General features: G+C 41.8%; 1 protein-coding gene across 1 annotated transcript in view; it reads left to right on the top strand.

The window, feature by feature from the left end:
• The first annotated feature begins 3,050 nt into the window (after positions 1 to 3,050).
• LOC105475205 (phosphoinositide-3-kinase regulatory subunit 1) overlaps positions 3,051 to 25,161 on the top strand; it is an 86,307-nt gene continuing 64,196 nt past the window's right edge. Inside the window, exons 1-2 of the mRNA XM_011730287.3 lie at positions 3,051 to 3,239; positions 13,422 to 14,141. Of these exons, the coding sequence (XP_011728589.2) occupies positions 13,808 to 14,141 (334 nt within the window). The 5' untranslated portion in view covers positions 3,051 to 3,239; positions 13,422 to 13,807. The remainder of the gene's footprint in view (positions 3,240 to 13,421; positions 14,142 to 25,161) is intronic.

Genomic DNA, 25,161 nt, shown 5'->3' with positions numbered 1-25,161 from the left:
AAACCTGGCTTCACATTGGAATAATGTGAGCTCTAAAAGTTACTAATACCTGCATTTCACCCCGGAGATTTTGATATAATCCATCTGGGGTACAGACCAGGTATTGAGATTTTTATAGGCTCCTCAGGTATTTGCAATGTGTAGAGAAAATTGAGAACCCCTGTCTAAGATAGAGCTTCTCTAAGTTTAACTTGCACAGGAATCACCTGAAAATCTTGTTAAAATGCAGATTGTGATTAAGTATGCCTGGGATAGGGCCTGGGATTCTGTCATTCGAACAAGCTCTTACATGGTTCCAAAACTGCTGGTCTATGGGCCTCACTTGAGAAGGGTCTAAGCCATTTGTAATTCATGTTGGTTTTGAACCCTAAGATACATTCTTAGGTTTCAAGTCTAATGAAAGCTAATTCTAGCACTCACAATATTGATGTAGCTGGAATGATGATGCCAAATGAGAGTATCCTACCATACTTTGGGGAGAATTCTTTCTCAGCCTGTGGCCACTCAAAGCCTTTCTTGACATTTGGGGGTCCTTGACTTCCTACGGCTGACTTCCAAAAGACCTTCACCCTTATGCCTTGTGACACCCCTGTATCACCCCTTTTGTTGCAAGTTGTACATCTGCTATTTCCAGTTCCTTGCTGGTGTCACTACCTGCCAGCCAACAGTTTGGCCATTACTGATTGAACCGTGGTGTTTGGGTACTTATGTGAGTATTTTATTGCAGAGGTTTTCAATCAGTGTTTCCAGAAGCCCTAGAGTAATAGTTCTGAAACCATAGCATGCATCAGATCACTTGGAAAGCTTATTAAAACACAGATTGCTAGGTTCCACCCTCAGCATTCCTGATTCAGTAAGGACAATTTGAATTTCCAACAAATTTTCAGGAGATGCAGATGTTTCTAGTCCAAGGACCTAGAGGTTCTAGACAGAAGGAAGGGAGGTGGTGCAATGGGCCTCTTGGCCTTGTTACATGACTTGTTACCTTCTAGCAGTTGTATTTGGGGATTCTAGACTAGATATTTTTAAATAAAAAGATTATTTTTAAAAAAGCTTGAATATTGCTGTTTTGTTGCCTTTGCTTCTGTTTCATAGAAATCGATTGAAGGTGAAAATAAAAATGCTAATACTAGTGATATGGGGGGAATATCATCAGTTTAAAACAAATGAAATACTGAATTTATTCAGTATATGAAAAGAGAGCCTTATTTTCTTCCCTTGGGACACTCTTCATACTTATATGTTCAAATATGATGAAAAAACGTAAAGGAAATACAACGTACGCTGGAAATAAATTACTAAAGACTGTGTCTAAATGAGGAGGTGCATTTGGGAATTTTATTGATTTTAGGTTTGCGGGTGAACAGAACCCCACTGTAATAGTGCATAAGGCTCTTTCCAGCTATCTCCAAAAAAAGGAGATAACTAGCAAGGTTTTCACTGTTAGAGTTTGTTCAGAGTGGAACCTAAAGGAAATACTGTGAAGGTCACAGCAGTTTCATCTCAGCTTATTGGATTGGATCAAAGTAATTCTACTGCAAGGCAAGTTACATCATTTCATTTACAGACAGAGAATGCATGAGGTCCTTCATTTCACACAGTAGGTGTGAAGGAGGTACCTTGGTAAATTTCCTATTTGCTTTTAGATAAAGTGTATTCTTAAACCTGATGTGGGTAGCTGCCTGTTTTCGTGTCGCCTCTTCAAGAGACAACTTGGAATAATAGAAACACCAGTGTCTGAATAGCCTAAAGTGGAGCTTACTTTTCTGTTAGGCGAGTCACCTTTAAAAATGATATTTTTTTAAGGATAAGCGATGAATTTTAGGACGTTCTTCCCTCTACTTCCAACGCCCACAGGAATAAACCACCAAATTCAACGTTTTACAGAGGCCAAGTGCTTAGGTTTTGTTTGTTTTTAAAAGAGTTTTCTTGCAAGGAAACTGGGAGGGAACTATAAAAGGGCTTTAGGCACGCAGGGTGGGCAGGTGCAGGGCTTTAAGTTGCAGAAAGGAGAATCTGGAAAGAGCTTTTAGGAAGCAGATTCTCACATGTTTTAATATGAAAGAGTGGCACACACGGGGTGCTGGCATTCCATCTTATCATCAGTGGAAGGTTTGAACCAACATCAATTTTTTCTGGAGCAATTTAGGTAATTATTACTTGAAGAATCTGCATTTCAAAACTAACACCTTTAAGAGACAATGTAATTCACCCGAGCTTCCCTCCGAACCCCTCCTGCCCGCCGCCACCGGCCCCGCGAACGCCGAGGGGCCCGTGGTCTGCCTGAGTGACCTCCATTTGCTCTGTCATCTCAGGACTGGAAGGCATCAGCGTACACCCTCAGAAAACTCTCTTCCCTTCTCGTGGGTCCGCCTGGCTCCCGGAGGTGGCGGTGCCAGACTGCCGGAGTCAGCCAGCGGCAGGCTGCGGGCGCCCGTCCCTCCGGTTCACCCTTTCACCCCTCCTTCACCCCCGGAGCGCCAAGCGGGTGGCGCGGGTTTTCCGCCCACTGGGGAGGCTGTGCTGGCGAGGCCAGGAATTGCAAGGCCTCCCCGCTTTGGCGAGCTCCGGAATCCGAGTTCTCCCCACCCCAGCCACTCTGCTGGGGCGCTAGGGGCTCGAAAAAGCCTGGGGTTGGCTGCAAGACACTCGGATTAGAGACACAGCCAGCCTCCCGGGAGGTCTGAACTTCTCTTCGACCTCCCCGAACCCCTCCGCCTCTGCGCTGGGAGACGCCCAGCAGCCGGGCCGGCCCGGGACGCGCAGAGCCAGAGCACTCCGCAGCAGAGGCAGCGCGCAGCACGGCCGCCCGGGGCATCCCCGCGGCTGGGGGCGGAAGGCGAGGGCGGTGGCAGGAAAGGTCCGCCAGGCCGGAGCTCGCTCCCCCACCGCCGGCCGCCGGCTCGGAGGCCGGAGCTGTGCGGGCGGAAAGGGGCGGAGCCGCGGACTCTGGTTGGTGTGGGCTCGGGGGCGGGGCGCGCGGGGCCGGGCCGGAGGCGGGGCCAGCGCCGGGCGCTGGAGCTGCGGGCACACGGAGAGGAGTCGCGAGCAGCTGGAGCGGAGTTGGAGGAAGCAGTGGCCGCGGCGAGGGCGGCAGGCTAGCGGTCGGAGACGGCGAGCACAGATCGGGCACGGCCGGCGGGTCGCAGCCGGGCTGGAGGCGCGTCGGAACCGAGCGGGCAGGAGGCCGCCGCTGCAGCGCGGGCCCCGCAGAGGAAGGAAGCCGGCAGGCGGGGGAGGTAGGCAGCGGTGGCCCCGGGTGTGTGTGCTCGGGCGGGGGAGGCGGTGAATGTGTGCGCGGCTGCCGCGGCTCTCTTCCTGTCACTGGCAGCCGCTTCTCCTTCTGCAGAGCCCCGCCGCGGGGAAGCTGGCCGGCCACTGGCCCTCCCCGCCTCCGGCATCTCCTGGCCACCGGACAGCGCTCCCCCCTCGCGCTGCCGGCGTCCTGCGAGATCCCGGCCATCCTGGCTCCCGTTTCCCCTGTCCTCCTGTGAGCTGGTCCTGCACGCCGCCGGTCGCATTTGCCCCCGGAGTTGCCGGCGAGCTCGGGCTTCCCCCCACCCTCCATCATCGCACACTTCCGAGGGTCCCTGCTGTCGCCTTGCTGCAGTTTTCCGCGGCCCCTCACCGGAGGAGAGCGCCCTGGCCGCTGCCTTCGTGTTGCGGGAAGGAACGCTCCCTTCGCCCGTGGTCCTCCAGCTGCAGCCAGGGTCGCTGCCCCGGCCCTTCCCGGGGCGGGAGAGGCGGCGGTGGTCCGCAGAGCTAGTCCCCTAACCCCCGCCTTCCGAAGTTTGCCGCCCTCCTCTTCCGGGGTGGGGGAAGTGCGCCTCGGGGCGGTTGGTCGCTGGGGCCCTAACTCGGCGTCTAGTGCCAGCCAAGCTTGGGCAGGTTGTTGGAGGCATATTTAGTGGGGTCTTGGAACAGCCCGGAAATCCAGCTTTTTGGAACGTGGGGCGAGACGGGAGGGACCTGCCCAGCAATATGGAGCCGGCTGGGGAAAGCCAGGGAGCGTGGAACCCGGAGCTAAAATATCGTGGGCAATTCTCTGGAAACCACAGCTCTTACACTAGTGAACTCTAACCACAGCTCTAACCTAAGCTCAGAAACTGCCCCCCAGATCACAAGACAAAGAGAACAGAAAACCTCTGGCCAGGCACTCCTGTACAGAAATACACTTTGGGAACCAGAATTGGAGCCTGAACTGCAAGGGTATACGCAGAATGGCTGTTACATGTTGAATGCAGAATGTATGTCAACTGGATTTGGGGGAATTCTTCTGTTTCCCGGGGCGCTATTAATACCGGAAAGGTCTCACTTCCACCGTTAATCCCTTGAGCTGCAGCGCTGTTGGTGTCTGCTCTTTATTTGGGGGCTTCATGATTTTAGGTTTTTTTTCTGTTCTTTTCCTCTTTGTCAGCCAGTGCAAAGTACCAGTGGATAAAGCAGTTCCGGGTTTTGAATGCAACATAAGATTGTCATTTTGGTGTGATGAGGCTCAAGATTTAGTAATCAGGCGGGATATTCACAGAGCTTATTGGTCAAGGCTTGATGTGGAGTTATATTTTAATACTTCATTAGTTCTGTTACGTTTTGGCAATCTTAAAGATGGTTAGATATTAGGTAGGAAGGGTTGGAATAGGCAGATAGGTTCATTTCTTAAGCAGGCTATTAGAGTATTAGATCGTCACAGTTTGAATTACTAGGAATTTGGTGACTTCTGCACAGAAGGCCACAAGTATCTTTTAACATTGAAAAGGAAGAAAAAGCAACTCACTAGCTATAACTTTTTGACAGATTACACTGTTCTTGAAAAACAGTTTAGAAGCAAGCAGATAATAGTTTTCTTAGGTGCAAAAGTTGAGTAAACTTTGGGAAGCAAATGTTTCTGACCAGTATAAAGAAAATAAGAGTAATGTGGTGTGTGTGTGTGTGCGTGCATGCGTGCGTGCATGCGTGCGTGCGCGCGCGCGCACGGCTAAAGTTTGGGAAGAAATGTTGGTTCAGAGTAAAGGTTTAAGTTGGAAAGGCCAGAGGATGAGGCTCCCTGCCTTGCACAACTGCTGGGTAATGTCACTGCTTGCCTCTTCAGCTTTTATATGCAGGTCATACTGCTTTTTCCAGAGAAGTGTATATAGATTTTTATGATTGGAAGAAAGTTTAATGTATCTGATACTGGCTTGCAAAGTGTAATGTGCATTTACTTTTAACTTTCATCTTGACTTGGGACCTGTTCTTAGTTGCATAACAGAACTCTGCAGTGTACACACTACTATCTGATGTTTTATCTGCTTTTTTTAATCTGCTTTTTAAAAATGAGTCTTTTCATATCCATGATGCTGTATAGTCAGTGTAAAAAGCATTTTATTTCCCACTTATTAAATGTTTTTTCTTTAGCAATTTTTTGAGTTTAAATGTACTAAGCGCAGGAAATCCTCACAGAATAAAGTTAGTTTTGGGAAACAGAAGTGGAACAATAAGTCATGGGAATACATATTTTGATTATTGACAGTGATGATGGTGATATGCGTTTATCTTCTGGTAATGTCAGTTTCACCTAAAATGATTTTTGAAGGACTTTGAATTGTAAATGCAAACCTACTCAAACTAACCAAAATTTTGTACCGTTAAAAGTGTTGGCCATTTCGTTACATTTTTCCATGAATGTCATGTAATTTTTAGGTTGATATGTTGATTGAAATTTCCTTTTTTCTCTTAGGTCATTCAGGGGAGTATTGTAAAAAGGCATCCAGTCTGAAAGATTATTCACATGATCATTAAAATAGGAACAATTCTAGTTCAGCTTTTATTGTGTGTGCATTTTGTGATTTGCAAAATGCTTGTTTTATTGAATAAAGAGATGGTGAATGAGCAGGCTGAAAAAAAATTGATTTTTATGCTCAAGTAGAATATAGCCAGTTGAGATAATGTTTGTGTTGGGTTTTAGAATTCTGTCACGTCAAGGCATACACAATGCACATGATATTGTATGTTTCATATGGGCTCCTCCAGCTCTCCCTCTTGAAGGGCACAGGATTTGCAAGTGAAGGTAAGAGAATGAAGCATTTTAATGAAGCCCTGGAAGCCTAGAAAGTTAGTTATCAGTGGAAGGAATTATCAAGTTAGTTTTTACTTTAGAAAGCAGAATATAAATTATATCACAGCTTTTTATCAAAAACCTAGGTTGTAATTAATTTTCAAAGTATTCATGTCATTTACTGCATTTTCCCATGCCTCCTTTACATACACCCTAATGTGATTACTTGCCATGATTCTACCAATACTTGTATGGAGTTACTTGCCTAAAAGACTAGCAATTAATGACCATTTCATGTACATTAAGCCACATGAGCTGAAAAAATAGACTATATAATTACTTATAAACTTGTCTGTTTGGCATTTATTTATTTAGGTGTTAGGTGTTTGTTTATTTGAAAGACTGGAGTGATTGTAGTATAGCATTACTAGAAAAAAAAGTCTACTGTAGAAACATCTTTGGAGATTTTATTCTGCTCACATTGTTTTCCTTAAAGTAAATCAAATACATATCCACAGGCACCTGTAGTCAAAATAGTTGTCAGGTTAATGATCATCCAACAGAGTACTGAAGTCACAGGAGTCTGGCCAAAGTGTGAGGAGACTCCACCAGTGGGTGCAGTGAGCTAATAAAGCCAAGGCATCTGGGCCAGCCATTCCTTGCCTGTTGTCTTCCTCTCTGGATGTCCCAGTGTCCCAGCCTGGGGTTCTGCCCCAGGATCAAGGGCTGTACCATGAGCTACTTATCTCTACATCCTGGGGATGCGCACACATGGACACATCCCTTGGCCTCTCCCAGGCCTCCTTTGTCCTGACCTCTGCGGAGCCGTCCTCTATCCCAGGTAAGGAGAGAACTACATGGGCAAAGTCCACACTTAGCCTTTATCTATTTACTCCAAAAGGGGTTTAAGACAGCAGGGAGTTTTATTTTAGTTACATTCAGGATTCATTTAGAACTGTTTGCGAGTTAAGAGGCAATGCAGAAGAAAATTCCTCACAAATGTTTGTTCCTCTGTTAAATCTGAATTGTATAAATAACAGTAGGTGACATTCAATACTAATAGAAGTAACAGTAATATCATAGTTGCAGTTTACTAGCTATGTAACTTTAGGCAAAGTATTTAACTTTTATCTGCTTGTTTTCTCATCTGTAAAATGGGGATAATAGTTGTACTTAGAGTGGTTGTAATGATTAAATGAGTTGATATATGTACAACTCTGAGAACTTCGTGCCTGGCACATAGTAAGTACTATGTTGGCATTAATTATCCTAAGCTCCTATTATCAAGTATGGAGCTAAGTGTCATTTTGTTAATCCTCATAGTGACTCTGTGAGGTGTAGGTTTGCTTGATAAAACTGTGCCACAGAGAGGTTTAAGTAACTTTCCTGAGGTTACATATTTAGGTACTGATTGGGGCAGCTGCTTGAATCTGAAGCTCAGTGTTCATACTAACCTTGCCAAGAAGTTTACAGAATAGCATCTTTTTTTTTCAAAAAAAGAAAGACTTAAAATCATCCCCTTCAGTCTTCTCATTCCTGCCCCCTCAGGTCCTCTCCATTGTGAGGATGCAGAGAACCGGAATGGTCAGCCTCATGGCCTTTTCTGGGTGATAGGTTCTGTCCCTCAGGTCCCAGAAGCTATGTCACCCTTTCTCCCAGCCTCCGCGTAATGGCTACTGCGTTCCAAAGCGTTGCCATCACCTGGGCCAGGGTCATTCCTCTGTGTCTCCTGCAGTGCCTTCCCATCATGTTGGCTGCTTTCTGAAGAGCCCTGTCTCCTTGTTGTGTTACCTGGGCTTGTGCTACCTGTTCTCCTCTCCCTCGCCCCATAAACACAACACCAAAAGGGCTTGTAGGTGAGAATTACAGCCTATACACCCTATTTACCCACACCACACACCCAGCCCTGAGCATGGCAGCATGCAACACATTCTGTTTAGTTGGTTGGTTTGGAAATGAATTTGATGTCTATTATTTGGGGTTAATCTAAGCCCATTATTTTCATTTTATTTTAATTGATATAAAATCCACATACCATAAAATTCACCCAAGTTCATCATTTCAAATTGAAGGCAATTTATTATGTTTACTAGGTGCTATGGGTTGAATGTGTCCTCCAAAACTTACATGTTGGAAATGTAATCCCTAATGCAATGGTGTTGGGAGGTGGGGCCTAATAGGAGGCTGTGCTCTCATGAATGGATTAATGTCATTATGGCAAGAGTAGCTTAGTTATCTTGGGAATGGGCTTGTTATAAACTCGAGTTTGGCCCCATCTTGCTGTCTTGCCCTTGCAAGAGGAGGGAGGACGAAGGCCTTCACCAGATGCCAGTGCCGTGCTCTTGGACTTTCCAGCCTCCAGAACCAAATATACTTCTGTTGTTTATAAATTATCCAGTCTCAGGAATTCCATTATAACAACACAAAATGGACTAGGATATTTTAATTTTGTTCAGCTTGATTTTCATGATTTCTGGGACACCATGATTTGGAAGGTAAAACATTTTTAAATAATGATTTTTTAAAAGACTGTATGCATTTAGGTGAGGAACTTGACCTAGACTCTGAGCTAGCACACTGAAGTTAGAAAGACGGAATGTAGAGAGATATGGGCTGTGGGCCCAGAAATCCTTCCATACTCTCCTGCCTTGGTTGAAGACCCATTTTGCTCTGCCATCCAATGCCAAACTTTTAATTTCATTGGGAGATAGAATCACATGACTTGGATATATTCTTGATCAATTTAATGTGATTTAGAAATATCCTGTATTCCTGCCTCTCCATCACGTTTTCCAGATTCTTGCCATTTCTAAAGGGGGAATGGAGTAACTCAACAAAGTCAGAGAGGGTTTTTTGTTTGGCTCTTTGCCAAAATGCCTATAGGTTAGAGGGTTACACACAAAATCTACTTTACAGCAGTTGTACTTTAAGTAGCTTTGGATTGCTACTTGTCAAACATCAGAAACAATTTCATTTTGGGGAATAGAAAGAGAATTGCTCTCTATCTTGGCAGGGACAGAAAATATGCTTCTGATTAATGGGATTGCAGGCAGTCATTAGAAGGATTGAAAGACTGGAGAAAAATTCCTTAAAATTTTGAACTGTTGCATATGATATTGTATAAGAGTAAGTTAGTTTACTTGTTCGTAGGATTCCTTTATACCCTTTGTTACAATAACTTATGCATGCACTAGCTTGGAGCCTATATCAAAAAACTGCCTTGGTTATTTGAAAATATTACATTGTAGATAATGTTATCTACATATAAAAAACCTTTGCTATGTGAATAATCATGTCACAACTGGGTGAAAATCGTTCAGTGGACAGGTATATGTAGCGAAAGAGAATGGAGGCATACTAGAGTGAATCTGAGGAAAAATCCTGTTGATCTGGATAGTTTAGGCTCCAGGTCCATCTCGGTGCAGGGGGTTGGTTACACAGGTATTGCCAAATACCTCAAGCTGCTGGGTGCAGTACTGTGAAGAATTTGAGGATGAGAGAAAAGAGGACTTCCCAGTCCTCTAAATGTAACAGTCCTTGTGGCAGTGCCATATCCCCCCAGGTAGGAGCTGAGTTGTTGGAAATTTTTCAGTGGAGGGGCCTGGGATAGTGGCAGGAGGCAGAGGTGCTAAGAAGGATACAGGTGGCAGAAGCTAAACTCATAGAGCAGAAATAGGCAGGATTCCAGAAGTGGGCAGCCTTCCAGAAGTGGTGTGCCCAGTATTCTTTTATTCACTAGTTTATGGACTTCTTTGGCAGGGACACATTTTAATGAAGTCTCTTTGGAAGAAAATTTGCATGGCTGAGATGCTGGGTTTTGGAGTTGATGGAACTGCTGCCGAGTTAAAATAGCTTTTTTGTGTGTGCAGGTAGTGTGAAAGAGCCACATACACTATCAGTAAAGCCGCTGTCTGAGAGAGTTGAAGAGGCACACAGACAGTTAAGGTTAATCGGAGTGATCAGCCTGTGTAGGCCAGGAATCTGCATCATTGACACCAAAGCAAGTTGAGTTCAGGCAGTAGATGCTAGAGGTGTTAAAAATGGGACTTACAGAGTCAGACTGCCTGGATCTGAATTCTAGTTCCTCTTCACAATTGCTGAGTATTATCATGACAGAGATACTCTCTGTCCTATGTTAAGTGAGACTACTGATAGTACCTGTTTTTATATAGTTATCTACACACACACACATATATGACTATATATAGTCAGCATCATCATATCATCTAATACTAATTGGAGCTATATGTGTACAAACTCAATCATCATCGTCATCACCCAATGCTTAACTGGAGCTTTATGTGTATTAACCCATTCAATCCTCAAGAATGACAGACATCAAAATGGACATGGCAGTCAGGAGAAAGTGTACAGTGTGCAAAAGAGTAGGGGTGGCTGCCTTCTCTATCTAGCTAAGGGCTCTCTACACCTTATCACCTTGTGGTCCTGTCCCCACCCCAATGACTTGTCTGCTCTCTTTTTTTTTTTTTTTTTTTTTTTTTTTTTAAAAACAACATTGCCCTCAGACCACTTAATTGACACTGACTAATGGCTGGCCTTGAATTAATGTCTGCATCAATGGGTGGATGCCCTGTTTGTATCCGTCTTCCTGGCCTTGCTTTGGGATCTCAGAAGACAGAAATGGTGTGTTCTATTTACAATCCTAGAGTCATAGAAGATTTGTGGTTCTTTTTATCAGATGAGGACCCAGAGTTCTGCACAGGGTTCTTCTTACACACAAAGTAAGGTTCTTCTTACAGGTGGCAAGGGAGGGAGAGTTTGTAGAGACCTTTAGTTCTCTGTCACTTCTGACAGGGATTGCCTCTCTAGTGTCTAGCCTCTAAAAAGTCATCATGTTCCTTAGGTTTCTATTTCCCTTTGCACAAATTTAGCCTCAGGCAGAGTCAAGCACAGCTTTTAGGTTTGTAAAACCTTGACAAGACCTGGAGCCTTTTTTTAATACAGAGCCCCCTGGCAAGGCACAGCTTCAGAGGTAAGCTGTGGGCAGGGGCTTGCTTGATGGTTCCTGGGGGATTGAAGATGGCGGAGAGTTTGTTCATTATACTTCCCATTCTATTAGGAATCCCACCAAACTGGCCCACTGGGTGGCTGGAATAAAGGAAGTGCTAGGAAGCAGCTGGCATAAAGATCTACCCAGCCTACTGGTTGAGGATTTTTTTTTTTTCCCCTAAAAGACATACATTGCCAGGAAAAGCTAACAAAAATTTCAAGGCAGATTTGGAGGAATTAAATTATTCTTAGGCATATTGCCTGGTTTCTAAGCATTTAGGGATATGTAAATGTTCGTGTTCTTTAGAGGTCCGTGTCTCTTTTGTACAGAGTACATTAGTACTAAAAATGAGATTTGCTAGTTCTACATTTTCATGTGAATTTATGCAGTGAATATTCAATTTGATTCTGGATCTTTCAAAAGGAAAGGCTTTCTTTAAACAAATAATATGGCTTATTTTTCTGATATGCTCTACTGGTTTCTTTAATTCTTTTCTCCGACAACTGAAATGCAGAGTAGAGTACTGTCCCCAATTAATATTCTTGTTCCACAAAGACTTCCAGTGTTTGTTTTTGCTTCTTTTAATATGTAACTCTCCTAAGTGTGTTATTGTATTACAGCTAAGAGGCTTTAACCATGTAAAGTTGAATACTTTACACTTCTGAATGCCAACATAACAATTAATCTGTGATTAGATTTTGCTTCTTAAGATGCCTCCACTGACGAGTGCCTATAATATTAAACTTCTAAAGTGTTCCACTCTTTAAAACTTATAAAAGCTCTCTTTGATATAGCCCACTGAAATTGTGTGGCTATTGTTTTTATTGCTTTATTGTGCAGCCAGCTTAACTGAAACCTTTGGGTGACTTTTACTCTTTATAATAAAGATAACATTGAGAAATGCCTGGAGTACAAAGTGTATATGTGTACATGCCGTTCTCAGCCATCTACTCTGACTTAGTAACTCTCTAATTCCCTTGCCTCCACTATGTTTAAGAACAAAAAAGAAAAACACTTCCATTTCCCATTTCCTCCATCAAGCTCTCTTTATAGAGTGATCTGCAGCAGCCGTTGCTACTTCCTCTCTGATATTTTTGAACTCCTTAAGACGTTCTTACTGTCCTCACTACTGGACTGGAATCTGTGTGATGATTCCATCATGGGCGAAGCCCCAAATTATTTCGCCTTGACTCAGTCTCTCCTGTCTGGATGCCTTTGTAGGATTTAGTCTTAGGGATCACATTTTCCTACGTGAACTCTTCTTCCTTGTTTTTGGGACGTTGTCTGTAAACCCTGACTTTCCCTCCTCAGTTACATACATTGAACTTCACTATTTGGCCCTTGGATCATTTTTTTTCTTTTTAACTTTTAATTTGTCCTTGTGAGCGCTTCCATTCCATTGAGTTCAGCCTTGCCTAATTGTGGCTGATTGCCAAGTCCCTAGTGTGTTTCCTCTTCTGAATCACAGACCAGGGTTTTATCAGCCGCTAGCACACTTGCACAGGGGCGCCCAGAATCACCGTCAGCACATCAGGTCACCTGGCTTCTCTTTGCCTGATAGTGCTACAAACTCTCATTCACGCGGGATCAGGCGTCCTTTGCTCCTCTCGTTCTCGCCCCACATTTAAGCATTTGCCACATCCCACATGTTCTTTCTCTGCAGTGTTTATTTCACTCCTCCCCTTTCCACACCTGCTGCCACCTCGGTTTGTGTCCTCACTGCCTCTTGGCCAGACCTCTGCAACATACCTTTCTCACACATTGTGGTTAGACTGATATTCCTCAAGTGCACCTCTGATCCTATTGCTCACTTTTCACCAAGCCCTTTCAGTGTTCCACATGGTGGACTGAATCACTCACAAACTCAGCATGGGCGTGCATGATGTCCTACAGCCCCTACCTAAATCTCTAACCCCAATCCCACTGCTCCCTCTTTGGCTTCAGACTGCCTGTTCTAGCTCTTCTCAGAATATGACATTTTCTTAGTCACTTCTGTAACTAGCATCTCACCACACATTCCGTTCTGTCTTCAGATTCCTGCAGTTAGTGTGCTTTCTCCCTCGTTTGAACCCTGTAGTGTTTAGTTTCTGCCTCTCTTATGACATGTACTAGTGTTGTGGCTCTTTGTGTACTAGTCTTATCGCTGAGACATTGCCTCATGCCGACACTCCTCCCCTCTGCCCCCGCCCAGTGTTCTTAGAAGGCAGCGACTGCCTTACTAATCTTTGTTGTGTATATTGTGTCAAGCAATAGCACACTGGCCTGTGTCTGTCTGCCAAATCGATTAAGTACTTGTTGAATGGAAGTAGAAATTCCAAGTAATACAGATGGCAAAGTGTGGTGTTCATTCTTAAGTCTCGTTTTTTTCATTCCTAGGTGAAGCTCGTGTGTGGAGTGCCACGGTACAATCAGACGACAGATGGACAGTGTGACAAAAGTGTCAGAAAGGATTGGGCCTCGCTGTGAGAGTCAGCCTGGATTCAAAGTGTTGACAAGTTGCTGAAAAGGAAGCCAGTGGGAGGACTGTGGCACGCAGAGGAAGTGGAGCCCTGTCTTCGGTCACACCATTGATGGAGGACAGATGGACAGCCGTATGGCCAGTCACCTCTCCTCTTAAACCTTTGGAGAGTGGTCCTTTGTCCTCTGCTGGACACATAATAGGAATTCTAACACACTGTCTGAATTCACTTTTCATAAAAACGTAAAATCAGACTGCTCTGTACAGCCAGGCTCAACTGTTGTATGGTAGCAGATTTGCAAACATGAGTGCTGAGGGGTACCAGTACAGAGCGCTGTATGATTATAAAAAAGAAAGAGAAGAAGATATTGACTTGCACTTGGGTGACATATTGACTGTGAATAAAGGGTCCTTAGTAGCTCTTGGATTCAGTGATGGACAGGAAGCCAGGCCTGAAGAAATTGGCTGGTTAAATGGCTATAATGAAACCACAGGGGAAAGGGGGGACTTTCCGGGAACTTATGTAGAATATATTGGAAGGAAAAAAATCTCGCCTCCCACGCCAAAGCCCCGGCCGCCTCGGCCTCTTCCTGTTGCACCAGGTTCTTCGAAAACTGAAGCAGATGTTGAACAACAAGGTCAGTATTGATAAGTGGTTGCTTAATGACTCCCTTTCTTTTTCTTTTTAAGGAAAAGTCTTAAGTTTGGGTTGAGTTGTTATGTTCTGGGCAGAAGTTATCTTGGCAACTGCACCTGAATTGATGTGTGGTGCAAAAAAGCTTGGTCAGTCATTACACAACTAGAAATTTGTGTTTTTGACACCCAAAGGAAATTCTCATTAGAGCATTTCAGAATTCAGATTTTCAGATTAAGAGTGTAGTCCCAGCTACTCCGGAGGCTGAGGCAGGAGAATGGCGTAAACCCGGGAGGCGGAGTTTGCAGTGAGCTGAGATCCGGCCACTGCACTCCAGCCTGGGCTACAGAGCAAGACTCCGTCTCAAAAAAAAAAAAAAAAAAAAAAAAGAGTGGTCAAGGGGTATAATGCAAATATTCCAAAATCCAGAACAACATGAAATCTACAACACTTCTGGTTCAAGGCATTTCAGATAAGGAATACTCAACCTGTGTATATCTAATAATAATTTTGGGAAAGTGGAGGGTAAGTCTAATGTAAGTATGTTTAACATGATTTGTATGGAAAAATAGAGAGAGTAATAGAATGACCACAGAACTCAGCTGAGAAGAAACCATTGTTTTTGTAACCCGGTATCTACCTCTTGGTTTCCTCTCCAGGATCGCTGTGGGCAAAGCTGAAACCCAATCCTATAGTTAGTATAAAAGTAAAGGGATTTCACTTCCTTTGTGGGTAGTGTCATTTGTAGCATTAATGCCTATAGTCTGGTTCACCTTCATGAGGGGAAAAAACACTCACTGAATACTTTTCTTAAATGGAAACCACCTTCATTCAAAAACCACTTATTGCTTATTGGAGATGGTCCATACTTGCGCTTCGGGCACAACTGTGTCTTTAAGGTTTATCTTCTGTTTGGTTTCACACAGAGACAAGCCTTATGCTCAGCTTTAGTGTTATCAGCTTTGTCAAATACCGGTTTCCTCACTAGTAAATCACATGCATTTTTCTTTTTTCTCTTGTAGTCTTTTTTCTTAGGATCTAAGAAGGGAATGGGAAGGAATGTTTAAGATGGGTGGGCCTAACTGCAGTAGTTATATATTGAGGAGACCTGACTGGCATCACAGGATATTTCTGGAAGAGATTCTGGTACCATTAATAAGGTGTTATGCCTTCTTTAATGTTGCCTTTTTCTAACACAAGTGAATAAGACAATGAGAACCGAGAAACAGAATGCAAGGGTAAGAGCTGCCTTTCAGTACTGAGTAATAATAGATTGGGAATATTGTGTTAAAGTCAAGGAATTTATTAATGATACCTGAAGGGAAGCCCTTTTCTTTCCCACACCCAGCCCAGAAGGGATACTTATTTCATAAATCTTACACTTTATAATGTTCAAATAATATCTTTTATTATATTGTTCAAAAGCCAAAGTTAATTTTGCTTTGCAGATGAATCAAAAAACCATGACTCTCCACACATACATAAGTGATTTTGTCAACCATTGCAGCACTTAGCAGATTGAAGATACATATGTATAATCGTTTTTCTCCACCAAGTTATATATTTTTCACCTTTTATTTTTTTAAGTTAAAAACATGTTCTTCAGTAGGCTAATTCAAAAGAAAAAGTGATTTAATTTTTCCCAGAATACAGAGCTTTACAGAATCATAAAAATATCTCAGTTGAATTAGAGAAGATTATTTACAAGGTGGAATAAGGGCACCTTGTCAAGAATAGTTACAAAACAATTTTGTAAAAGCAGTCTTTCAGCAAAATTGCATTTGATAATTGCTATCAGGTGTAAGTTTCTTTGGATATGGTGTACAGAAAAGCAAGTCTTTCCTTATAGAAAAAATCATTTTCTCTTTTTATATCCTAAACTATTTTATAATGCTTCCTTTCTCATGTAATGTGATGACAATTGAGATTTTTAGGAGCTTTTCCATTTTTCTTTAATACATGGAAAGGTGGAGTGAAATGAAAATTTTTAGCAGAATTCAAGAAAGAGACCCATGATAATGGCATAAAAGTATTAGAGCCTGAATATAAATGAGAAATTAGGAATAACTGAAAGGTTGAAAAGAGAGTGGGCGGGGGGGCCATGTGGGGAGTATAATACTAAACATTCAATTTTCTAGAAATGTTGGTCTTGTATTCTCATTTAAATATTCCTACGAAGTGCGAATTCAATAGCTCCTATGAGTTGCATGTTGAATTGATATGGAAAGTAGTTATAAGGATAAATGGTATATGTTGGAACGTATGAGACTGGTTTCTTTTGCCTCCGTTTGTATTTCTTTGAAAAGCTTTTGCAGTGACAAATTGTATGAAGGCAAGAAATGATAGTTCTGTTCTGTTCTTACTGTAATTGAATTCTTTAGTTCTTTTTTTTTTTTTCCTTTTAACACCCTCCACCTCCACCTGACTTAGCCAGTTTTTCATGTTATGCTGTGTTTATTGCTTTTAGAAGGTTATTCCTCACCAATCCCCCGCCCCAGGTCTAGGATTTGTTTTGTGGACTTGGCACACCTCATTAATGGGCAGCAGGGTAGATAGACGGTGTGAGGACAGCCTGCATGCCAATCGTGTGTCTGTGTCCTGCTGAGCCTTGCTATCCTCTCTGTTTTTGAAAGGAAGTTGTCATTAGACTCTGGCCAAAAGTACATTCTGTGAGAGATTCCTCCCTGTACGATAGAGTCTTACTTTTCTACTTTGCTTGTATGTTCTTGGAAATAAAGCTGTGACGTTTTACTTTTTGAGAGAAAGAGTCAGAAACCCTTAGGAAATCTTATATACGGCGCTGTACTTTCTTCCAATACATTTTGCATGCAGTTTTTTAGGAAGCCCTGGCATATAGATTGAATGAATTGTTCTAATTGGATAATCTTGGATGTTTTGGGACTTAAATACATTTAGTAAGCATGGCCCAAGTCCTTATTTTGCGCTAGAAAGCAAAGATAAAAGATGAAATTAAGACTCAAGAGCCAGCGTGCCCTGAGATGCTCTCTCATGTCTCTCTTCCACCTTAGAGCTGTGCTTTGTCCCCTCTGCTTGGACAGCTCTTCCCCTAGACATCTGAGACTGACCCACTCTCACTTCTCTGCTCAAATCTTTCTTCTCATGGAGTCTGACTCTACTCACGATATTCCATGCTGGGACCTACCTCTCTGCTTTTGCAAATCATTGATTATTTAACCCATGATATCATTTACCTATTATGTTTATTGTTCATTGGCTGTTCCCTCTGTTAGATTTTTAAGCTCCATAAGGGGAGGGATCTTTGTGGTCATCCATTATCCTAAGTATCTAGGACAGTGTGGTAGGTTCCCAGTATGCTGGTAAACATGGGCTGCTGCAGCTCATCATCTAACTATTTCACTTTCTGCATTGCTTTTGAAATTGACCACGTGCTCTGAATGTCATGTGCAATCATACAAAGCTTAATGGCCCATCTTGTTTTAGAAAATAACAGCTTATTTGTTATCCACATCCTCCACATCTGAGGCATTCTGCCTTGGCCTTCACCATTGCCTGCTATGTCTCCAGAACTCTTCATTTTCTTCCCAGGGCCTGGGACAGGTAATTCTGCTGGTGGGAAAGTGGGTTAAGCTGATAGTGCCTTCAGTCACTTAAGTCAAGTGGGTAGAGGGTCTGTCATGGCCAGCGAGTATCCTCAGGGCAAATTCTGTGCCCTTTCTCCCATCCTTTTATCTCCTTCCCTTTGCATGGGGGCTAAAATTGCCAATATGATGATGACATTTCATTTTTCTAGAAACCAGTAGAGCCCTATGTTACGTTCTTTGGAGAGAACCTCTTCCATGTTTTGTTTGGATAAAGAGTGTGCTGGGTGTACAAGGTGGGTGTTACATGCTCTTGGGTGAGGCAGCTATTGAAAGGCAATCTTCTGGCTTAGGCTGCTCAGATCCTGGCATCCCGTCGCGCTACACACAACCCCATTCAGCCAGGGTCCTATATTTTCTCTTGTACACAAGGAAATGAGTTGATGGAAAGTGGGGATCTAGGGATATGGGAATAAAAATATATTCCTCTGTCATATGTAAGCCATACCAGTGAGGCTATTTCTCAGGACAGTGGTTTTAACTCATACTTTGAGATCCTTTAATTAAAATCATGCTAATGCAGAATATTTAGACGAGTGAGTCTGTGCCCATGTTAGTTTGTGGAGTGTACTGAAACCTGCTAGCATAAGAGATTACTTACTGCATCTCCACCTCCATCCTGACCTACACAACCCTCCCTGGCTCCTCCTGCAGACTCTGACAGTGGATTTCAGCTGGTTTCAAACGTAAGACATAAAGCGTGCATTTGGCATGGCTTATGTTAAATTTTGATCGAAATCGCTTCTAAACAGAAAAAAAAGGCCGCCATTGGCGTTGGTTTTCATGGTTTCCCGAGGCATGTTATTGTTACATTTTTCACATTCAGCATTCAAGTGTCCCTTCATGGTTGTTGTTCCCTGTCCAGAAAGCAGGGCTGCAATAAATCACAGACGTTGATACACTGTACAGAGGTCACAGAAAATAGTGACCTGATCCAAAATTACACACCTCTGCTGAGCCCGTTGGTCATAACCTACTGCTGTCTCCTTGAGGCAAATAGTGCTTGTGCAAGTTATTTGCTTTGCTTTACAAATTCCTGCCTTTATGAATTCTGTTTTCTTTCAGAATATACTTTCTCATAACATTCTTCACCTTCCTTCCTCCTTAAATAAGCCTTTGCTGTGAACTTGGAGGTTTGTCTTGTTAACCCCGAGTGATGGGGAAAATCACCCAATTTATGGTGCTGACTGCTCGTTCTGCATCTATCAACCACTTTGTTTTTGCAAGAAAGTTGTGTCAGTTACAGGATCTTAGAAGATAAGGGCCTTTGAGCTCTGTCTCTAACTTCTGACCAACCAGAAAAGTTCATCAGGACATTATGGAGATTTCTACCCAGGCATAAAAATTTAAGTGTTGGCCCTCTGTGTTTCAATAGGAAATGAAATATATTTCTAAAAGACGTAATGAATATAATTGATTAAAGAGTGTGTCTGGAAAAAACAAATGTGCTAATTATTTTGAATAAAATCAAATTAGCCTAACCACTTATCTTAGGGTCAGAGAATATGTCATTTGCATATTAAATTACGTATTGCAACACGGTTCACCCTCTCATGAGCGTTTATTTATATTCTCATTACATTTTTGATTTTTTAAAAACATGTTTTCTGTTAATTTTAGTTATTTTGTTTCCCTAAAAATGTATGAGTGAAAGGAAAGTAGCTCTAATTAACAATTTGTGTATCCATGGTTTTTTTGAAAATGAAATTGACAAAAAGAGGATTCTCACCTTTATTGCTTTTTAGCAGGAGGGTTCTGATCCTGAGCTGGCCTGACCACTTCAGGAATTCACAGGCACACTCTGAGGGGCCCGAGAGTAGGGAGGCTCTCTCGCCCAGAGAGGAGAGGAAGGCATTTCTCCCTCCTTCCCCCAGTCTGTTATTTGAAGGGAATTACTAGAACTTCTCTCCTAGAGCTGTGGTGACAGTTAAGTCCAAGCTTGCAGAATAAGACATTATTTGAGGGGAAGCTTTCTGCCAGGTGTCCGTTTCTGCCTCCGTCCTTTAAAATGTTTGTTCAGATGCTTTTGTTAAGGCTTCTAACTCTATATACTTCTTTCTTCCTGTGTTCTTTTTTCAAAAACGGGAAAAGGGTCCAGTGTCCTTATATGTACATCCTAAGTGAAGCCCTCACACACCTCTGATTCAAATAGGAGTTATTTAACTAGAGGGAGCATATTTTGTTTTGTGGCAACTAAGTTAATGTTGATATTCGAATACAATTTTCTTTGTTATAAATATGGAACTCTCTATTTAACTTGTCAATAGATCTTTGATAAATTTGATGTCAGTCTTCTCTGGTTTCTAGATGAATGCATCTTTGTCTGCAAGAAGAGATGTTCTGATTAGTAAGAATTTCTTCTCTGAGTTAGAAAAAAAAATTAGAAATTCTGAAATTCAACAACAAATGGTGACTTACATCTGCTAAGTAGCACCCAAAAAGGGGAGAATTTTTCACCTATGGCAAATAAGAGTGCCAAATATGACATTATTTGCATATCTGTGTTTTGATTAGTAAAAACCAAACAGATGTTAGTACAGCTGGCTCTTGCCTATATGTGTATCTTTGTTGCTAACAAATTTCCATGGGGAAGGATGTAACATTGGTCTGAAGGCTCAGATAGGAGAAAATAACGTGGTGTGATAGCTTGAAATGAGAAGCATAATTGCATGATGGATTATATCTGAATGTTTTGAGGTCTTGAGTTTATACCATTCAATATCAAAGCAGTCCTTAGGCTTTCAATAGAGGAGGACACGTGGAGGGGGATGAAGCGAACTAGAAATGGGCTTTATTTCAATTACTTGGGTGTAGTGTACCTAAAATGTCAAGCTGTTTAACAAAATATCAGACTACTTTATAAATGTGTTATTCCTTCTTACCAATTTATGTAAAGGACCACGATATTTTATTTTTACTATGAAAATTCCATGCAGTATACAGTGAGTAGAATTATTGTAGTAGAAACATTGTTAAAATATAACTTTGAATTAAAAACAAAACATGGTATACATTGTTATATAATGGATAACGTAGTGTATACATTGTTAAAATATATCCTTGTAGTTAAAAACAACACAAATTAGCTGCAAATCTTTGTTTAATTAAATTATGTATGCAGAACTTTCTCCCAAAGACTTTATACCACCTAAAGCATGGCTGTGATTTTCAGGAATACCCTCTCTGGACTGTTTCTTGCATGGAGGTGTTGGCAATGTATTTGTATTCATCTATCTCTCTATTCTCAGTTGGTAGATTATGTAATGCCTATAGATTATTCTGTCCTGTCACAGTTTGATTGATATTGAAGTTATAACTGTGAATTTATTATAGTGTATTGCAGGAGCCGTAATTTGATGATCAAATCTGATATCCAAGAGAGTAAAGAATATAGACATAAGTGAAATATAAATCTGTGACATATTATTTGAATCAGAAATTCCACATTGCTTTGCTTTCTATAAATTCCTTAACCTTCTAGTTCCAGTGTTCTCTAATTATAAGATGAAAAGCTAAATGCTGTCTCTTTCGAGTTTTGGCAGAGTTTTTGTTTCAATCCTTCTCTTCCTAATCAGAAGAATTGTCGGAGAAATAAGACCCAGAAAAATTGATTCTCACTAGTAGTGTTTCCCCAATAATGCAACCCAGAAGCCCTGTATATGAGAATAAGGGAATGCAGTGAGAGGATTTATGCAGAGAAGCAGCCTATGATGGTTGGAAAGATATACTTACATGACCTCATTGCACGATCTGATTGGAGACTGATCCATGGATTGTATGGGATTATTGCTTATGAAAGTGCCTACCTGGTATCAAGTTTTTGCAAATGCACGTGGTGTATGGTTTTAAGATATGTTTCACCAGTGTGAATATTTAGGTTCTACCTCTGTTGGTGGGCAGTTAGCAATTGCTGGTATCTAAACTGGTTTGAAACTTACTGCCTCCTTTGAACGGCATCTGTGCAGTAGAGCTAAACTCGTTGACATGATCTGTGCTCAGAGTTCCTACAGATTTGTTTCATACATATTTGTTAAATTTTGCAAGGTAAGTAGAGAATGATGGTTATAACATTTTGTTTATTCAGACCCCTCTAAATCTACCTAAGAGGTAACACATTAGCATAGACATTAGACAAGGCTGCATTGTGAAGTCAGAGTGACTGTCTGGGGTTGTCATTGTCATCTTCCAAGCTTTCTCCTAAAGAAGAAAATTGACATAATGCTGTTAGACTCGGCACATGAGACCAGTGCCACAGCAAGCACTGGTTCCAGCCTGCTACTGGTTTTTTGGTAAAATGCAGTTTTCAGAATTACTCAAGGGCATTAATAAGATTAATTTTTATGATATTAGAAATAGTATGTTAACTTTTTAGCTATTGTTAAACACTGATGGTTTTATTTTTATTCTATTTAAAAGAATAATTTTTGAGGCCAGTTGCAGTGGCTCACACCTGTAACCCCAGCATTTTGGGAGGCCAAGGTGGGCGGATCACTTGAGGTCAGGAGATCAAAACCAGCTTGGCCAATATGGTGAAACCCCATCTCTACTAAAAATACAAAAATTAGCTGGGTGTGATGGTGCATGCCTGTAATCCCAGCTACTAGGGAGGCTGAGGCAGGAGAATCACTTGAATCTGGGAGGCGGAGGTTGCAGTGAGCCGAGGTTGTGCCACTACACTTCAGCCTGGGTGACAGAGTGAGACTATCTCTAAATAAATACATAAATAAATAATAAAAATAATTTTCAATGCTTAAGAATTTTTTTATCAGTAAACAGTGCATTTGAAATTTTTTTTTTTTTGCATTCTTGTGTCCCAACTATAGAAATATAGCTGAATATTTGTGGCATCATTAATGCATAATTTCAAAGCATTTTACACATTGTTAACTTAAATCTTACCATGTTCTTTCAGGTAGCAAAAAGTAAGTTTGTTTATTATTTATTCAGAAGTATTTGAAGAAGTTAGAACAAAATGATTTTATTGCTAAATAATAAGGAATATCTGTGGAGTACCAAGGAATGAGATATAATGAATTTGGTTAGAGTATATCAAAGTGCATATTATAGTTTTGGTCTCACACTTCCCTGTGGGTCTGTTTAACTGTTGAAAATGTCTTCTTCAAAATGAACCTTAAACATTTGCAAATTTAGTCTTTGCTAATTATTCTGCCAGGCTTTTTTTTTTTTTTTTTTTTTTGAGAGTCTTGCTCTGTCGCACAGGCTGGAGTGCAGTGGCTCAGTCTCAGCTGACTGCAACCTCTGCCTCCTGGGTTCAAGCAGTTCACCAGCCTCAGCCTCCTGAGTAGCTGGGACTACAGGCGCCCGCCACCACACCTGGCTAATTTTTGTATTTTTAGTAGAGACAGAGTTTCACCATATTGGTCAGGCTGGTCTCGAACTCCTAACCTCGGGAGATCCACCCGCCTCGGCCTCCCAGAGTGCTGGGATTAGCAGTGCAAGCCACCACGCTGGCCCTGCCAGACATTTTATAGATTTCATCTGACCCTCACAACCACCCTGCAAAGATGGCATATTATGACCATTTTTGAGATTTAAAAACTGAAGGTCATGTGATTGTGTAAATATTTCAAAAGAAAAGGGACTTCTTAGTGATGGTGCATTCACAAGATTCAAGAACATTTTGGGCAAGTCAGGCAGTCGTGGGGATTGCCTTAAGCAGTCCCTTGTGAAGTTATCGGTAATTGAATTCTGCTTTTTGGGTGGTCTTCAATTATGCCTGCTCTATCTGTTAAGTTTCACTAGCTATTACATTCATACAACTCCAGAAATTTACCTCCAATTTATATGTGACTTACAACATTTTCTTATGTCTGGTAAGTATTTGAAAGGATTGAATTACAAAGAGACGGATAAGGCCATGAAGCTAAGACAAAGTTTTGGGTATATGCATGTAAATGCAATTTTTCTCAGGAAGAAATACACCATGATCAGATAACTCAAAAGTTTTATAACCTTGATAAATAGATTTACCTTCATTTCTGTTGTTTTTGAAGAAGTTAAATGTCTGCTTTAAATGTTTCCCTGCACTTCAGGTTTTCTTATTTCAGACTCATTATATCATTTTGATTAAAATGGAGCACAGATTGGAGTTATACTTGCTTAAAAGCCAAAAACTTGAGGGTATCCAGCATAAGAATTGTGTGTTTTGGCTTGTGGATAGCAGCTGCTTGAAATCCATAAAAACAAGAAACTTGAAGTTGACTCAGATAAATCTGAAGTCTTGTACCTGAATTATGTCAAGGTTAGCAGTAAAAGCCATTTTAAAAGACTGAGTACAAATTGCCAAATTCCTTTGAATGCCAAACCGTATTTCTCAGGAAAGTCGGCCACTGCCAAATTTATAACATTTGTGTTTCTGTTACTTGAATTCCAAGGGCAGAGGGGTGGATGAGGGGGTAAGTGAAAGGCACAGGTGAATTTTATTTTCAGGTGTCTAATAGGACAGTGTGACATTGCCCAGAGATCGTCTCTCAAAGGTAGTGAGTGCCAGCAGAACTTCCTGAATGCATTTATTTTTGCTTATTTACTTATTTTCTCATTGAATTAAAAAAACCTTTAAAAAATGTTCTCTGAGTTAAAAAGGCCTCTGGCTGGTAGTCCTGAGACAGCTTCTTGAGAGTCTCCAAGAGAGCCTCTTCTCACTACAGTCCCGAAGAAGACAGGAAGAAAAAAAAATTATTCTGAATACATAAAACTAGAATTAGTGGGGAGAAATGCATACTGTAAACTCAACAGAACCAGGGTTAAAAAATATAGGATAAGTTTTGACTACCTAAAAATAGCAGGGCAGACCCATCTCCTCCCTAATTCTGTCCATAATTCAGAAAGGGCACAGGGAACTATCCTCAGGAATGCTCTTACCCCCTCTTCCTTGTCCTCTCCGACAAAGCCTTTCTAATCAGTAGGAGGTTACAACTCAGAAAATAACCAGAGAGAGCTGGAATGGTAAGTTAGGGGCTATTACTGTTGTATCCTGAGAATCCTGATCCGTGAAAATAAAGTGCTGAAGGTGGGGTAGAGTTAGAAAGACCTGTGTTCATGGAGGGTTTTGAGTATTACAGGCTCTCCATCCCTCAGAGCATCAGAAAGCCAGGCGGCGAACGCAGGAGATTTTTCTCTCAGGCTAATCAAACTCATGTTGAAATGAAAACCACTTTGGAATTGGCCTGTTCATCTCAACCTGCCAACTAACTGTAGGCCTGATACCAGCACCCAAGTGGATCCCTTGGCTCACAGCAGTCACCAGGCATGGGTAGATCTTTCCTTATTTAGTGATAAACAGGAAAAACCTAACCAAGCCTACTGAAGCATGTCCATCTAGAAAAGAAAAAGGGAGATCGTATTGGAGATTTGGAAGAACAGTAGACCTCCAGAACTGATTTA

This window comes from Macaca nemestrina, chromosome 6, assembly GCF_043159975.1.
Source record: "Macaca nemestrina isolate mMacNem1 chromosome 6, mMacNem.hap1, whole genome shotgun sequence".
Lineage (NCBI taxonomy): Eukaryota > Metazoa > Chordata > Mammalia > Primates > Cercopithecidae > Macaca > Macaca nemestrina.
Note: the sequence above shows the minus strand (reverse complement) of the source record. Positions and strands in the feature narration are given on the sequence as shown.